Here is a 19466-nt window from a genome sequence, read left to right as displayed (position 1 = left end):
ATAGAAAAAACATTGAAATGCTATAACGATTAATATATATTATTTATGATGTATAAAAATAGTTTGTGAGAGGTTAGAAATGTTGGCCGTTAACATAGTAAGGTAGTGAAGACGTCCCACAGGCTACAACTAAATGTCATGTAGAAAAGAAGCATATTTTTCTGAACATTTTTAAAGCAGGGTCAGGTGTCATGGGGTTTAATGTCGCGAACGCTTTAACCCCTAGGCTACCCTACCGCCCTTAACATGGAAGAGAGTGTAATAATCTTCTCCTTGTCTCAGATAGGAGTTGAACCGAACAAAAGTCTTGGTTTCTATGGCGACTGAGAGAAAGGTCACAGTTACAATTTTCGCCCGTCTGACCACAGTGACAGCTGGCTACTGAAAGACGGTATTAGTGCTTCCTGATGCAGTCGTGTATCATTATAAATGGTAAAGAGCTAATACAACGGTACTGTCTGGTGTTGAAATCTCTTGTTAATTCAGCACAATAAGCTAATGCCCTGTTGAAGAACTTGAGGTTGTAAACTGGACGAGTTCTGGAGTGAGTTCTAGACATTGTAGTTCCGATATCATTGGTCAAACGTTGACTTGACGACCTTCTGGCTGCAAGATCACAACCATGTGTCAAAGTCCAAGCATTGAAGTTCAAGGCCATTTGATGCCATTCATTCTGTGTACTCAGAATAATGATAATAACAACAACAATACTAGAAATTAAAATAATAATAATAGGCGATTTATATTGTGCCATATTTGCACACCACACAGAGGCGTACTCAAAGCGCTACACTATTATTACAGTTGCCCTACTGTACAAGTAGCTTGTGTTGCTTAACGCTGCTCTTGGTAAATATTTAGCGAAGAATTAGTTTTCCAACTAAACATTTTTGTGATTTGTATTCCTGACCCCACAAACATCCGTTCAATGAGAGATATTCTCTTCTGCATCTGTGTGGGCTGAGAACCTGCAATAGTTCAGTCAGCACTGACTTTGATAATATACTACCAAGAGGAACAAGTGAGTTTTGTTGTGTTTCCAATGGGCCGCCATTTGCTCACAAAATACCAAGTTCTTTAGAACACATTGTTCTTCCTTTACATATGCCGTCTTTTGTTTGCGAAATGTTCACTGGAATTGTTTTGTGTCTTAGTTCATTATTCGTATGTGAATATAATGTCGTTTATGTGCAACATTCAACATCATTCATTCTTTATTCGTAATATTTGACTATCGTAGCGTACTTTTGTCCTATACTTCGGGTTACTTTGTATGTTTGACCGAACGGCTGCTCATAGACTCCAGTGCAGGCAAAATCACGTGCCTCGACTGTAGGAAAAGTGGAAAAGCGTGACCCTTGACCCAGGGTTGTGGCACTGTTGGTGCAGTAGTCTCTCTCTCTCAGTCATACCAACATCTACCACCGACAATACAAATGGCAGATCCAAAGTCCAAAATACAACCATGTTACCGAGCCTGGCCACCCGATCCATTTCGCCAACCTTATACGACAGGCATACATTGCTGTGGATGTAACTGGAATCCCCACGGGGCTGTAATCTTGAATGCTAGTCCCGCTTGGAGGGGGTCGCCTCGTCTCCGCATCTCAGGAGTCCAGCCAGCAGGGGCACCATCTGGACGAAGCCGGCTAGATACACACACCAGTCAAACGGTGACAGGATGATCCTCTGGTTGATGACGCTATAGGCAAAGCAGCCCCCCAGCATCAGCAGCAGCTGGAGAAACAGGGAGAGAGTGAGTGAGAGAGTTAGTCATGGAGGAGTAAGTGAGTGAGTGACTGAGTGAGTCATGGAGGAGTGAGTTAGTGAGTGACTGCGTGAGTGAGTGATTGACGTGGATGAAGTGAATGAATGATTGGGGTGGAGTGAGTGAGTTAGGCATGGAGGAGTGGGTGAGTGAGTGAGTGAGTGAGTGACGTGGATTGAGTGAATGAATGATTGGGGTGTAGTGAGTGAGAGGGCGAGTGAGTGTGTGAATGAGTTATTGATTGTGGTACAGTGAGTTGAGGTTGAGTGAGGTGAGTAACTTGACTCTGCTTCAGAAACAGCTTGATTTGTCAGCCAATGGCAGAGAAACATTATTAGTCACAATTCAAACATGATATATGTTTTAGGGGACCCATTTTTTATAGTAGCCATTGTCGAAGAAAATGTAATCTGGGAACCATATGCCCCGGAATCCCTGCTGACGAAGTCGTAAGGGGAACACACTTACTGTAAGGCGGCAGCAGATGTAGCCCTTCGTGTCGGCGATGTTGCTGAAGCCGCGGGCGTAGACTCCCATCAGAGCAGATGTCAGGTGTCCAGCCGTGGCCACCTTCAGGATGTGGACATGGAGGAGGTCGGTAGGTGCAGACTGGACAGACATGGGAGCATGTGTTACTTCCATGTTAAACTACACCACTGTCACACTGGACAGACATGGGAGCATGTGTTACTTCCGTGTCAAACTACACCACTGTCACACTGGACAGACATCGGAGCATGTGTTACTTCCATGTTAAACTACACCACTGTCACACTGGACAGACATGGGAGCATGTGTAACTTCCATGTTAAACTACACCACTGTCACACTGGACAGACATGGGAGCATGTGTTACTTCCGTGTTAAACTACACCACTGTCACACTGGACAGACATGGGATCATGTGTTACTTCCGTGTTAAACTACACCACTGTCACACTGGACAGACATGGGAGCATGTGTTACTTCCATGTTAAACTACACCACTGTCACACTGGACAGACATGGGAGCATGTGTTACTTCCGTGTTAAACTACACCACTGTCACACTTGACAGACATGGGAGCATGTGTTACTTCCGTGTTAAACTACACCACTGTCACACTTGACAGACAAGACAGCATGTGTTACTTCCGTGTTAAACTACACCACTGTCACACTTGACAGACAAGACAGCATGTGTTACTTCCGTGTTAAACTACACCACTGTCACACTTGACAGACAAGACAGCATGTGTTACTTCCGTGTTAAACTACACCACTGTCACACTTGACAGACATGGGAGCATGTGTTACTTCCATGTTAAACTACACCAATGTCACACTTGACAGACAAGACAGCATGTGTTACTTCCGTGTTAAACTACACCACTGTCACACTGGACAGACATGGGAGCATGTGTTACTTCCGTGTTAAACTACACCACTGTCACACTTGACAGACATGGGAGCATGTGTTACTTCCATGTTAAACTACACCAATGTCAGACTTTGGAACATGTAAGATGAATTTTATAGTGCACCCCAAAGGGGCAGGCAGACAAATCTTCTAGTGGCTTAGACTGTATGCCTGCACTCCAACAGGAGAAGACAGGGACATCTAGTTGCGGCTACAAGCTAAGAAAGAAACAAGCTTACACCTCCAAAGGTTAGATATTGAGATCTTTTAGTGTCCACAGTTGTACTCACAACAAGCATTGTCACAAAGGCTGCACCAAAAAGGTCAAGGGTGCCGAATGTGGTTTCCAAGGAGACGTCGATCTTGATGCACCTGTTGATGAAGGAGTTCGAGGAAGACTTGGGAAGTATGACACCATTGCTGTAGAGGTGGAACGCTGTCAGACAAAACCACATCGCTATCGCCAGTATCAGTACATTGTGCTGGAACAGAGAGATCTCAGTTGGGTGTAGTCTGTAGTAGGCGGGGTGTAGACTGTAGTAGGTGGGGTGTAGACTGTAGTAGGTGGGGTGTAGACTGTAGTAGGTGGGGTGTAGACTGTAGTAGATGGGGTGTAGTCAGTGGGGTGTAGACTGTAGTAGGTGGGGTGTATTCAGTGGGGTGTAGACTGTAGTAGGTGTGGTGTAGACTGTAGTAGGTGTGGTGTAGACATTAGTAGTGGGGTGTATATTGTAGTCAGTGGGGTGTATACTGTAGTTGGTGGGGTGTAGTCAGTGGGGTGTAGACTGTAGTCAGTGAGGTGTAGACTGTAGTCAGTAGTCAGTGGGGTGTAGACTGTAGTCAGTGGGGTGTAGATTGTAGTCAGTGGGGTGTAGACTGTGGTCAGTGGGGTGTAGACTGTAGTCAGTGGGGTGTAGACTGTAGTCAGTTGGGTGTATACTGTAGTTGGTGGGGTGTAGTCAGTGGGGTGTAGACTGTAGTCAGTGAGGTGTAGACTGTAGTCAGTAGTCAGTGGGGTGTAGACTGTAGTCAGTGGGGTGTAGACTGTAGTCAGTGAGGTGTAGACTGTAGTCAGTGAGATGTAGACTGTGGTCAGTGGGATGTAGACTGTAGCCAGTGGGGTGTAGACTGTAGCCAGTGAGATGTAGACTGTGGTCAGTGGGATGTAGACTGTAGCCAGTGGGGTGTAGACTGTAGTCAGTGAGATGTAGACTGTGGTCAGTGGGATGTAGACTGTAGCCAGTGGGGTGTAGACTGTAGTCAGTGGGGTGTAGACTGTAGTCAGTTGGGTGTAGACTGTGGTCAGTGGGATGTAGACTGTAGTCAGTGAGGTGTAGACTGTAGCCAGTGGGGTGTAGACTGTAGCCAGTGGGGTGTAGACTGTAGTCAGTGGGGTGTAGACTGTGGTCAGTGGGGTGTAGACTGTAGTCAGTGAGGTGTAGACTGTAGCCAGTGGGGTGTAGACTGTAGTCAGTGGGGTGTAGACTGTGGTCAGTGGGGTGTAGACTGTAGTCAGTGGGGTGTAGACTGTAGTCAGTGGGGTGTAGACTGTAGTCAGTGAGATGTAGACTGTAGTCAGTGGGGTGTAGACTGTAGTCAGTGGAGTGTAGACTGTAGTCAGTGGGGTGTAGACTGTAGTCAGTGGGGTGTAGACTGTAGTCAGTGGGGTGTAGACTGTAGTCAGTGGGGTGTAGCCTGTATTGTGGGGTTTAGACTGTAGTCAGTGTAGACTGAGGTTGAATACGGACGTTCACGTGCACAAGCACTCACACATAAGTACTTACTTTGTCGTTGAATATCTGGGGTGTCCGGCACTGGTTGAAGACCATAAGGCCCAGCTCCTTTAAACAGGGAGAGTGAGTGAGTATGGTTTTACACCGCTTTTAGCAATATTCCAGCAATATCACAGAGGGGGACACAAGAAATGGGCTTCACACATTGTACCCGTGTCGGGAATCGAACCTGGGTCTTCGAACGAGCGAACGCGTGTATTCACTGCTGAATTGGAGGCAATACATCATGCACTTAAACTTATACCGGAACTTCTGGAGGCAAAAGCAGTCGTCCTATCAGACTCGCTAAGTGCACTTCAGGCCATCAGTAGCAGAAACTCAAACTCCAGGCCAAACTCACAGTCAACAATATTCTATACGAATATACAAAACTATCGGAACAAGGGCAACAGGTAGAGCTGTGTGGGATCCCCTCTCACATAGATATTCATGGAAATGAAAAAGCAGACTCACTGGCGAGATGCAGAAATTAACAGAAATTATGTGAATACCAAACTCACAATAAATATGTTTACCCAACTCTTACACATGAGTCCACCAGAGGGACAGGTCAGCCGAAATTGCTAAGGCTAAGGCGACCTCTTAAACACATGATGCAACAACAACATCATTATTTAGCTTTGTACGAGGATCTGTACGTACACGGCGCTTCTACAGTAAATAATAGTTGGCATCCGTCAACTACGTAATGCCTATCAAACAATCTCAACAAACTGAAACAAAGTAATGTGAAATTGAGCTACTCACGAATGTCCGCGTGGCCAGGAGGGCTTGGGTCGCTTCCTCGCCTTTAGCCGAGCGGGCACAGAACAGATAGAACAAGGGCGTCAGGAGTCCGTAGCACAGGTTGAACTGACTCAGGACGTGATGGTTGCTATCGTAGCGTAGAGTCGACTGAAACAAAACAGATAGAACAAGGGCGTCAGGAGTCCGTAGCACAGGTTGAACTGACTCAGGACGTGATGGTTGCTATCGTAGGGTAGAGTCGACTGAAACAGATGGTGGATGGTGGAAAGGTATGTGAAACTATGTCACTATTATCGATGATTCAGGGTTTTATACGACGCTGAAAAGTTCACACAAATGAATAGAATGGATGCAGAAAAGTTTGCATTGCATACAAGGGATTCACAGTAAAATTAATTGCATCACATTCTTGACACAACCCATAGTCATAACACCACACTAAAAAGTCATAACACCACACTAAAAAGTCATAACACCGCCCTAAAAAGTCATAACACCACACTAAAAAGTCATAACACCACACTAAAAAGTCAAAACGGCCACACAGAAAAACACGAACTCAATTATTGTGTTACAATCAAAACATCGATTTTCCTCCTTAGGTTCAAAGGTTATTCATGTTGTCACAACAGATTGTTAGACTGGTTGGTACAGAGATGAAAGTTCTGTGTTGAGGTGGTCAAAACAACAAGGGAACTCTACTGGAAGAGATTACATTGTCATAACCACGTCTACCATGCTTATAATGACAGCACAAGGTGGAATCAAGTCTTGTGTGAAAACCTATAAAAAAGCTTCCATCTGATATATCATGGATGTTACACTTCAAAATCCATTTCATTGGTTCCAGGCGCATCAGCAGGACTTTCTGAAGGTCTCAAACTTTCTACTGTTTTCCAGTTTTCTTTCATTTTTTTTGTCTTATGCTCTTGTGGGGCACGGGTGCCGCGATTCGCTATGCAGAGTTGCGTCCCTTGAGCACTGCAGAAACCTTTCAGTGTGGGTTCGAATCCCGGTGCGCCCCGATTATGTCTCTAGGTTTGTTAGCACCATACCCGTGCTCGTGGGTTTCACCGAAGTGGTAAACGTCTGAGACCTGCATCACTTCGGGCTCTCCTCCCATATTTAGCTGACACGCCTTGGTATAATAAGAATACTGTTAAAAGCGACGTTAAACCCAACTCACTCACTCACTCACTCATATGCTCTTGGCTTACATATGCTCCTGGAAGAGATTACATTGTAATACCAACATCTAACATGTTCTCCTGCTCAGGTCCCAGTGCACATGCTGATATTTGGCCAACATACATCCAACATTGCATATTAATTTCCGTAATTACTGACAATGTTATTTATCTATATATTTGATTTAATAATACTTTTTAATTAAATTTAAAATTGAATTTACCCACCGCCAAACACGTCAATGGTTATAGGTGAAGATGGATGTTGTTGAACTCCTTATGAAATACAAATCAACTGATTTCATCTCTAACATCATCGCAGATTGGTTTAAGGTGGGCATGTATATCTGCCTGCAGCAACACAACTGTGTAAGAGAGCATGCTGTTAGCCTAGATCTGATCTGCAATTCTTTATCAGGTGGATTAAACAATGTCATGTGACTGCCACAAACTATGCAAGATTGAAAACACATATCTCATGGATTTAAAGATAACTTTACTCTGCAATAAAGTCAACATTACTATTATTATCAGGTATTATTTACCTGATGCGGTTATGAGTATTTTGGTGTGGCCATTTTGACATTTCTTTTGATGGACGTTTGATGTTTTTTACCGAATCTGAAACAATTTCGGTTTGCAATAGACACAAGATTCCTGTAAGTGTTCAAATGGTTTAATTTGCCATACTGATTTCAGAAAACGCGTGATTTCATAAAAAAAACATGAACATGCCAAAATGTCAATTTATAAACCAATAGCGTGTGTGTCCACCTCTGGTTGCAATGGAAGCAACACATCTTCGTCTCATGGAGTGGACCAGGCGTCGCACAAAGTCCTGTGGGATATCTGTCCATATCTGCTGGAGCGTGTTTCGAAGTTCCTGGAGTGTCTGTGGAACACGTGGTTAACGTCAAAGGCGCCGATCCATCTCATCCCACATGTGCTCGATTGGTGAGACATCAGGGGAGCGAGCCGGCCAGGGAATGACATTCACGCTGTTTTGTTGAAGAGAATCCTGAACAAGTCGAGCAATATGAGGCCGGGCGTTGTCATGTTGTAAGGTAATGCCTTGGCCATGACGACGCAAAAACGGTAGAACAGCAGGACCGATGATCTCGGCGCGGTAGCGCTGTCCATTGAGATTTCCCTCTACCACCATCAACCGGTTCTCTGTCTTGCTGTAATCCCACCCCATACCATAACACTGCCGCCCCCGAATCGATCTTCTTCCATGACACAATGATTGAAGTAACGTTCACCTCGAATCCGTCCATCGCTGTTGCTGAGGTGAAAACGAGACTCGTCAGTGAATAGAACTTGTCCCCACTGCATGGCTGTCCAGCGTAGATGCTGTCTGCACCGCTGTAGACGTGCTTCACGGTGGTTTCCTGTCAAAATGGGACGTCTGGCGGGTCTTCTGGCGACAATTCTTGCACATCTGAGGCGACGACGTACGGTTTGTGAAGATATTCGTCGAAGGCCAGGGATGCTTCTTGCAGTCACTGTTGCTGGCTGGAATTGATTTCGTAGGTGTGTTGTTCGAATATAGTTGTCTTGTCGATTATTGGTTACGCGTGGCCTGCCACTCCGAGGATGGTCTCTGACTGCATTCGTCTGTTGCCAACGCTGCCATAAACACCAAATGTTTTTTTTTCTGTGGACGTTAAATTATATTGCAACATCATGTTGACTCGACCCTGCTTCAAGCATACCAATGGCTCGCAGACGCTCATTTTCGGACAGGCGTGGCATTTAGTAATGTTGAATAATTGCGTAATTTTCTTGTTTTTCTGATTGGTTGTTGTCAGCACGATGCTAAACAATGCATATGAAATCCCGTTAAAGCACGTTTTTAAACCCATTCTTGGGTAGTGAAATGCATGGGGCCTGCATAAAAGTCCACTTTTGCATTGAATGCATGCTTTTCTGTAGCAGTTGCGTTTTTGTGACTTGATTCCATACATGTACTACAATATTGAAAACCAAACTTTTTCTGAAAAATACACTAAAATATTGGTGTCACAAGAACTTTTGTTGTTGAGTATGCTTAAGAAGGCGTTACATAAAACAAACACCAAACAGTTCTATAACTCCTAATGCATGGCTTTCTTATTTTCAGAATTTATTTAATATGATGTGCATGACGGCAAAAGCAGAACTTGATCCATCAATATCTGATGTTTTAGATACTCAAATGTGTGATGAATGTACTGAACTTCCATTCACGGGCAAATTGTTCTCTGGTGAGATCACAGAACATGAAGTGAGAGAAGCATTAAAAATAGTTTTAACAAAAAAGCGTCAGGTCTCACCCGAATATTACAAGATATCACAAGATTTTCTGATACCATATTTGTTGCTTTTATTCAATAAAATCCTTGACACGGGTAGGTTCCCCGATGCATGGAATATTGGCATGATAATGTCTTTACACGAATCAGGAAATGCGAGTCAACCCAACAATTACAGAGGTATATCTGGTTTGAATGTCATGGGAAAAACATCTCAGAATTCGGCTTGAAGTAAATAATATGATATCTGAAGCTCAAGCAGGGTTTCGCTCTGAGTATTCTACAGTTGAGAATATCTGCTCCAAATATTTAAGCAAACCTAGAGGTTGTTTTATTGCACCTTTGTTGGCTTCTGCAAAGTCTTTGATTGAGTTGACAGAAACAAACCTGCTGTACCTATTGATCGCTGAAGGATGTCGTGGAAAACTATTAATAGTAACTGTTTGATTGGCATCCTGGACGTTGGCAAATGAGTGAGAAAGACGTACAACGTGTTGGATTACTTCTGGTTTATTGCATGTAGCGAAGGTTCGATGAAGATTCTTACATCGTCATCAAGCTGGAGTGACAACAACCAAGTGATGAGAGGTATAAATGCAAGACATGTTGTGACAAGCTGCAGATTAACATTGACAACAGCAGGTAATAGATAACAAGTAGATACTTGGGTGACGCAAAATGTACAGTAAGAATAACAAATAGCACACAGGTGCTGAAGGACACGGGTAGTGAAGCACACGGGTAGTGAAGCACACGGGTAGTGAAGCACACAGGTAGTGAGGCACACGGGTAGTGAGGCCAGGTATACTGTATGGATAAGGATTGAACGGATTATACAGTTGTGACAAGCTGATTTTATCCTAATTAAAATACTTTGTATTTTCAGCGATTTATATATTAATTAATTGATATGCTTAAAACAATTTCTTTCTTTTCTTACTGTAAGTAATTCTTAAAAATATATATTCCTCAATCAAAGCATGTATAAAAACTGAATCAGTTATAACTCCTTGTTTTAGTACTTCCAGTGGTGTTCGTCAGGGTTGCACTTTAAGCTCGGTCTCATTCATCTTTTTTATAAACTAACTTGTTTCTGAAATTTACAAAGAATGTCATAAAGGTGTGCTTGTGACACAAGACATTGTAGATATGATGCTGTTGCTGGTCGTGGGTGATGCAGAAACAGCTCAGTGAATTGCAGTCCTTCTGTAGTACATGTAAGTTTGGGGTTTTTTAAGTAAACCTTGAGAAAACAATGTTATTGTTTTTAGAAACTGTGGAATTGTATCGAAGCATGAAAATTGAATTTATTGTGATAAACATTTAAAGGTTGCTAGTTATTATAAGTACTTAGGATTAGCTATGTCCTCAAGACTATTCAATCAGTTTATTCATAAATATCTGTAAGGCCACAGGCCCATAGTACAGAATACATGACAATGTGGACTAAATCAGTCCAAGGCTTGTAAGAACTTATCGCTACAGGCATCTAAGGCAATGTTTCTTGTTTATAAATTAAGGAAAACAAATGTATCTCATTTTCCACAGCAAATTCTATATTTGATGGTATATTTGCACCCTTTTTGTTATACGGCTAGGAAATATGGGGCAGTAAATATTTTGAATCCATTGAATAGGTTCATACTTTGTGTTTTAAGCAATGTTTATGCATTGGTAAATATGTTTTTCAAATAGCTCTTGGTGAAACTGGTCGCTATAGTAAATATTGGATAAAATTATTAAAAAAGGATGTTACAACACAAGTTTCAATTTCAATATTACAAAATGCTGAAGCATTTAGATGATGAAGGGAAAGCGAATTGAGTATTTGGTGTTATTTAGTTCTCGTTTTTATTTTGTATGGATCTCACAACAAGACACCGGTAATGAAAAACTATTTTTAAATACATTTAAACAAAGACTATTAAATATATTCAGCAATACTGGCACCAACAAATTTCCTCTTCACATTTTCTCAAGCATTATGCGAGTATCCAATCATTGTTACAACCAGAAATATATATAACTGTATTACAAGATTAATCATCAAAAACCCAGCTCCATCTTCCAGAGAATATGTAAAGTTTTCCTTTTACAAGTATTATCTAACATTAAAAGATATTTTGTCCTTGCACTATTTCTAACACACAAAACATTTAAAGGATATGTTCCGCAAATGATTCTGTTTGGGAAATTACTTCTTTCTGTTTGTTCGGATGTATTTTTATACCCCATTTCTCTACCCCACGTAGATCTAATGCAATATAATACCTTAAATGTAATCATGAAAATAACTTTTGGCTACACTGTCAACAACACCGAACTCAAACATTACAATAATACGAGAGTCAGTCATTGCAACACGGAAGTCAAGCACTGCATGCAACAACACGGAGCTCAAACACCGCAACAACACGGAGCTCAAACACTGCAACAACACCGAACTCAAACACTGCAACAACACGGAGCTCAAACACTGCAACAACACCGAACTCAAACACTGCAACAACACGAAGCTCAAACACTGCAACAACATAGAACTCAAACACTGCAACAACACGGAACTGAAACACTGCAACAACACTGAACTCAAACACTGCAACAACACGGAACTCAAACACTGCAACAACACGGAGCTCAAACACTGCAACAACATAGAACTCAAACACTGCAACAACACAGAACTCAAGCACTGCAACAACACTGAACTCAAACACTGCAACAACACCGAACTCAAACACTGCAACAACACCGAAATCAAACACTGCAACAACACGGAGGTCAAACACTGCAACAACACGGAACTCAAACACTGCAACAACACCGAACTCAAACACTGCAACAACACCAAGCACAAACACTGCAACAACACGGAACTCAAACACTGCAACAACACGGAACTCAAACACTGCAACAACACGGAGCTCAAACACTGCAACAACACTGAACTCAAACACTGCAACAACACGGAGCTCAAACACTGCAACAACACCGAAATCAAACACTGCAACAACACGGAGGTCAAACACTGCAACAACACGGAACTCAAACACTGCAACAACACCGAACTCAAACACTGCAACAACACCAAGCACAAACACTGCAACAACACCGAACTCAAACACTGCAACAACACGGAACTGAAACACTGCAACAACACTGAACTCAAACACTGCAACAACACGGAACTCAAACACTGCAACAACACGGAGCTCAAACACTGCAACAACATAGAACTCAAACACTGCAACAACACAGAACTCAAGCACTGCAACAACACTGAACTCAAACACTGCAACAACACCGAACTCAAACACTGCAACAACACCGAAATCAAACACTGCAACAACACTGAGGTCAAACACTGCAACAACACGGAACTCAAACACTGCAACAACACCGAACTCAAACACTGCAACAACACCAAGCACAAACACTGCAACAACACCGAACTCAAACACTGCAACAACACGGAACTCAAACACTGCAACAACACGGAGCTCAAACACTGCAACAACACTGTACTCAAACACTGAAACAACACGGAACTCAAACACTACAACAACATAGAACTCAAACACTGCAACAACACGGAGCTCAAACACTGCAACATCACAGAACTCAAACACTGCAACAACACGGAACTCAAACACTGCAACAACACGGAGCTCAAACACTGCAACAACATAGAACTCAAACACTGCAACAACACAGAACTCAAGCACTGCAACAACACTGAACTCAAACACTGCAACAACACGGAGCTCAAACACTGCAACAACATAGAACTCAAACACTGCAACAACACAGAACTCAAGCACTGCAACAACACTGAACTCAAACACTGCAACAACACCGAACTCAAACACTGCAACAACACCGAAATCAAACACTGCAACAACACGGAGGTCAAACACTGCAACAACACGGAACTCAAACACTGCAACAACACCGAACTCAAACACTGCAACAACACCAAGCACAAACACTGCAACAACACCGAACTCAAACACTGCAACAACACCAAGCACAAACACTGCAACAACACCGAACTCAAACACTGCAACAACACAGAACTCAAACACTGCAACAACACGGAGCTCAAACACTGCAACAACACTGAACTCAAACACTGAAACAACACGGAACTCAAACACTACAACAACATAGAACTCAAACACTGCAACAACACGGAGCTCAAACACTGCAACATCACAGAACTCAAACACTGCAACAACACGGAGCTCAAACACTTCAACAACACAGAACTCAAACACTGCAACATCACAGAACTCAAACACTGCAACAACACCGAACTCAAACACTGCAACAACACCGAACTCAAACACTGCAACAACACAGAACTCAAACACTGCAACAACACGGAGGTCAAACACTGCAACAACACAGAGCTCAAACATTGCAACAACACCGAACTCACACATTGCAAGAACACGGAACTCAAACACGGAAGAGACTGGCAAACATCTGGCGCCGGGGCCTCCGCTCGTTCCGACCAGTACCGTGTAACCTTTGACCCATTTTTATTTCTACATTTTCAGGCAATAGTAGTGACATTCAGATAGAATGTACTTTTGGCGTTTATATAAAGCTGTGTGGCAAATAATGGGATGATATCGATACGTATAATTTGACCAACTTACCAGAGACTCGTAGGTAAATGGTGAAGAGGCAAATATTAAGGCCACTGACACGACCAATTCCATCGCTGCGTCCACCAGCAGGAAAGTTTTTGTCTTCTGCTGTGAAAGAACTATAATGACGACAGCAAGAGGCACTAGAAGAGTGCAGTCGGACATTGTGAGAGCCATGCTGTCAACTGCCTGATGTGCCGGGTGATATACCAGCTTGTCTGATGGACAGGTGAATAGGCCTATATATATCACGGCTAATGTAAACAGTGACGCGGCATTCTTCCGAACGGTGCTCAAAGTAGGGCATGTAAACAAGGCGGGGGGCAACTTTGTAAGGAATAAAAAAACAGCGGCGGCAGAATGAATAAAACGCCCCTTTTCTGTGTACATTAAATTGATTTTTTGTTTTTTTTGTTTTGAGAATAGTCTTTCTACTTGTCATTTCAGTAACATTTGGGGATTGAATGTCACAGCTTGGATGCAGAAAGTCAAGGTGGCGCGGTCGGGAGAGTGCAGTATGCAAACTGGAGCGTTGATGTCGTCAGTTGTTCAAAAGGCGTGAGGGTATTGCATCAGTCGATCTCTCACGTGAGTTTACCACTATATGCCATACACCACGTTCTTGCGTAAGGACTGACAGAACTCAGGTGCTCGAACTAACCACGTGGGGATTCAAGGTTAAAATCTTGCACCCAGCAACCGATATTTATCATCCAAAACTGGCTCCCACTGTAGATATCGCTGCAATGAAATTGCATCAGAATGCTTTGCAGACCATTGTGACGTCATTGGTTACCATGACGTCACAATCATATGACATCACTAATGGCTCTGCTACTGAAGCTGTAAGCAGTATTTTTTATACTTAAGACACTGCTAATTACTGTCTACAAACTGAAAAAGTTGGAAGAATGATGTTGGATGATAAATAAGATCTCACCCTCGTGTCTTTTGATATCAAATATATCAACACTCGTTGTTAAAAGTGGAAAAATCCCCGGCAAGCCTCGGAGTTTCCCCACTTGTATCAACTCGTGTTGATATATTTGATATCAAAAGACACTCGGGTGAGATTCTCTATTTATTGCCCAAGAAAAGATCAACCGTTAAATAAACATACAACTGTATTACACAGTATTACAACCATGTGATCACATCCCGGTATACGGGTTAGAACCGTGGCTGATTGGTGTATGATCACATCCCGGTATACGGGTTAGAACCGTGGCTGACTGGTGTATGATCACATCCCGGTATACGGGTTAGAACCGTGGCTGATTGGTGTATGATCACATCCCGGTATACGGGTTAGAACCGTGGCTGATTGGTGTATGATCACATCCCGGTATACGGGTTAGAACCGTGGCTGATTGGTGTATGATCACATCCCGGTATACGGGTTAGAACCGTGGCTGATTGGTGTATGATCACATCCCGGTATACGGGTTAGAACCGTGGCTGATTGGTGTATGATCACATCCCGGTATACGGGTTAGAACCGTGGCTGACTGGTGTATGATCACATCCCGGTATACGGGTTAGAACCGTGGCTGATTGGTGTATGATCACATCCCGGTATACGGGTTAGAACCGTGGCTGACTGGTGTATGATCACATCCCGGTATATGGGTTAGAACCGTGGCTGATTGGTGTATGATCACATCTCGGTATACGGGTTAGAACCGTGGCTGACTGGTGTATGATCACATCCCGGTATACGGGTTAGAACCGTGGCTGATTGGTGTATGATCACATCCCGGTATACGGGTTAGAACCGTCAGGGTGGCTGATTGGTGTATGATCACATCGCGGTGTACGGGTTAGAACCGTGGCTGACTGGTGTATGATCACATCCCGGTATACGGGTTAGAACCGTGGCTGATTGGTGTATGATCACATCCCGGTATACGGGTTAGAACCGTGGCTGACTGGTGTATGATCACATCCCGGTATACGGGTTAGAACCGTGGCTGACTGGTGTATGATCACATCCCGGTATACGGGTTAGAACCGTGGCTGACTGGTGTATGATCACATCCCGGTATACGGGTTAGAACCGTGGCTGATTGGTGTATGATCACATCCCGGTATACGGGTTAGAACCGTGGCTGATTGGTGTATGATCACATCCCGGTATACGGGTTAGAACCGTGGCTGACTGGTGTATGATCACATCCCGGTATACGGGTTAGAACCGTGGCTGACTGGTGTATGATCACATCCCGGTATACGGGTTAGAACCGTGGCTGACTGGTGTATGATCACATCCCGGTATACGGGTTAGAACCGTGGCTGATTGGTGTATGATCACATCCCGGTATACGGGTTAGAACCGTGGCTGACTGGTGTATGATCACATCCCGGTATACGGGTTAGAACCGTGGCTGACTGGTGTATGATCACATCCCGGTATACGGGTTAGAACCGTGGCTGATTGGTGTATGATCACATCCCGGTATACGGGTTAGAACCGTGGCTGACTGGTGTATGATCACATCCCGGTATACGGGTTAGAACCATGAACACATCCCGGTGTACGGGTTAGAACCGTGGCTGATTGGTGTATGATCACATCCCGGTATACGGGTTAGAACCGTGGCTGACTGGTGTATGATCACATCCCGGTATACGGGTTAGAACCGTGGCTGATTGGTGTATGATCACATCCCGGTGTACGGGTTAGAACCGTGGCTGATTGGTGTATGATCACATCCCGGTATACGGGTTAGAACCGTGGCTGACTGGTGTATGATCACATCCCGGTATACGGGTTAGAACCGTGGCTGACTGGTGTATGATCACATCCCGGTATACGGGTTAGAACCGTGGCTGATTGGTGTATGATCACATCCCGGTATACGGGTTAGAACCGTGGCTGATTGGTGTATGATCACATCCCGGTATATGGGTTAGAACCGTGGCTGATTGGTGTATGATCACATCGCGGTATACGGGTTAGAACCGTCAGGGTGGCTGATTGGTGTATGATCACATCCCGGTATACGGGTTAGAACCGTGGCTGATTGGTGTATGATCACATCGCGGTATACGGGTTAGAACCGTGGCTGATTGGTGTATGATCACATCCCGGTATACGGGTTAGAACCGTGGCTGATTGGTGTATGATCACATCCCGGTATACGGGTTAGAACCGTGGCTGATTGGTGTATGATCACATCCCGGTGTACGGGTTAGAACCATGGCTGATTGGTGTATGATCACATCCCGGTGTACGGGTTAGAACCGTGGCTGATTGGTGTATGATCACATCCCGGTATACGGGTTAGAACCGTGGCTGATTGGTGTATGATCACATCCCGGTATACGGGTTAGAACCGTGGCTGATTGGTGTATGATCACATCCCGGTATACGGGTTAGAACCGTGGCTGATTGGTGTATGATCACATCCCGGTATACGGGTTAGAACCGTGGCTGATTGGTGTATGATCACATCCCGGTATACGGGTTAGAACCGTGGCTGATTGGTGTATGATCACATCCCGGTGTACGGGTTAGAACCGTGGCTGATTGGTGTATGATCACATCCCGGTGTACGGGTTAGAACCGTGGCTGATTGGTGTATGATCACATCCCGGTGTACGGGTTAGAACCGTGGCTGATTGGTGTATGATCACATCCCGGTATACGGGTTAGAACCGTGGCTGATTGGTGTATGATCACATCCCGGTATACGGGTTAGAACCGTGGCTGATTGGTGTATGATCACATCCCGGTATACGGGTTAGAACCGTGGCTGATGGTGTATGATCACATCCCGGTATATGGGTTAGAACCGTGGCTGATTGGTGTATGATCACATCCCGGTATACGGGTTAGAACCGTCAGGGTGGCTGATTGGTGTATGATCTCATGCCGGTATACGGGTTAGAACCGTCAGGGTGGCTGATTGGTGTATGATCACATCCCGGTATACGGGTTAGAACCGTCAGGGTGGCTGATTGGTGTATGATCACATCCCCGTATACGGGTTAGAACCGTCAGGGTGGCTGATTGGTGTATGATCACATCCCGGTATACGGGTTACAACCGTCAGGGTGGCTGATTGGGGTATGATCTCATCCCGGTATACGGGTTAGAACCGTCAGGGTGGCTGATTGGTGTATGATCACATCCCGGTATACGGGTTACAACCGTGGCTGATTGGTGTATGATCTCATCCCGGTATACGGGTTAGAACCGTCAGGGTGGCTGATTGGTGTATGATCACATCCCGGTATACGGGTTACAACCGTCAGGGTGGCTGATTGGTGTATGATCACATCCCGGTATACGGGTTACAACCGTCAGGGTGGCTGATTGGTGTATGATCACATCCCGGTGTACGGGTTACAACCGTCAGGGTGGCTGATTGGTGTATGATCACATCCCGGTATACGGGTTAGAACCGTGGCTGATTGGTGTATGATCTCATCCCAGTATACGGGTTAGAACCGTCAGGGTGGCTGATTGGTGTATGATCACATCCCGGTATACGGGTTACAACCGTCAGGGTGGCTGATTGGTGTATGATCACATCCCGGTATACGGGTTACAACCGTCAGGGTGGCTGATTGGTGTATGATCACATCCCGGTGTACGGGTTACAACCGTCAGGGTGGCTGATTGGTGTATGATCACATCCCGGTATACGGGTTAGAACCGTGGCTGATTGGTGTATGATCACATCCCGGTATACGGGTTAGTACCGTGGCTGATTGGTGTATGATCACATCCCGGTATACGGGTTAGAACCATGGCTGATTGGTGTATGATCACATCCCGGTATACGGGTTAGTACCGTGGCTGATTGGTGTATGATCACATCCCGGTATACGGGTTAGAACCGTGGCTGATTGGTGTATGATCACATCCCGGTATACGGGTTAGTACCGTGGCTGATTGGTGTATGATCACATCCCGGTATACGGGTTAGAACCGTGGCTGATTGGTGTATGATCACATCCCGGTGTACGGGTTAGAACCGTGGCTGATTGGTGTATGATCACATCCCGGTATACGGGTTAGAACCGTGGCTGATTGGTGTATGATCACATCCCGGTATACGGGTTAGTACCGTGGCTGATTGGTGTATGATCACATCCCGGTGTACGGGTTAGTACCGTGGCTGATTGGTGTATGAGCAGCCCGGAAATTACCGGTCAATTACTATTCTGTTATGTCTTGGAACGTTATTTACTATCTTTGTGGAAAGTAATTATACTATTTTCTTCCGTAAGGCTTCAGTAAGGACTGCGCAGCGACAGATCATATTTTTGTCCTACGGGGTTTGACAGTCAGAAACCTTGTTCGCACATGTATTGTGACACTGCCTCATATAGATATACTACTCAACAAATATTCCAAACTCCAAACATCCCTGGACTTTTTCAATGACATTGCGTTTAGAGATGCTAGATCACTGAGAAGAGCTTATGCACACGCGAAGACAACAACAACTCTGTTGCTAGGCTGACATCCTATTGCATTGTTTCCCCGGTAGATCTTGCAACAAAATTCCACAAATTACGTCATAGGGCATTGTGAAGAGCAGGGCCTAATTCCACAAGGCGATCGTATATTAAAGTATGTGAGTTACGATGACTTTCGCGCTGCGATACCTTT

At 44.4% G+C, this 19466-nt stretch overlaps 1 protein-coding gene across 1 annotated transcript; it reads right to left on the bottom strand.

The window, feature by feature from the left end:
* Positions 1-14043, bottom strand: LOC139455189 (uncharacterized). Its single transcript, XM_071236740.1, has 6 exons — positions 13853-14043; positions 5708-5854; positions 4952-5008; positions 3458-3649; positions 2237-2377; positions 1-1737 (listed from the first exon to the last, which is right to left on the bottom strand). Exons 1-6 carry the CDS (start codon positions 14018-14020, stop codon positions 1570-1572), a joined length of 873 nt encoding a protein of 290 aa, XP_071092841.1. The 5' UTR covers positions 14021-14043; the 3' UTR covers positions 1-1569.
* Positions 14044-19466: the final 5423 nt, after the last annotated feature.

This window comes from Haliotis cracherodii, unplaced genomic scaffold (assembly GCF_022045235.1).
Source record: "Haliotis cracherodii isolate W230 unplaced genomic scaffold, xgHalCrac1.p SCAF_11, whole genome shotgun sequence".
Lineage (NCBI taxonomy): Eukaryota > Metazoa > Mollusca > Gastropoda > Lepetellida > Haliotidae > Haliotis > Haliotis cracherodii.
Note: the sequence above shows the minus strand (reverse complement) of the source record. Positions and strands in the feature narration are given on the sequence as shown.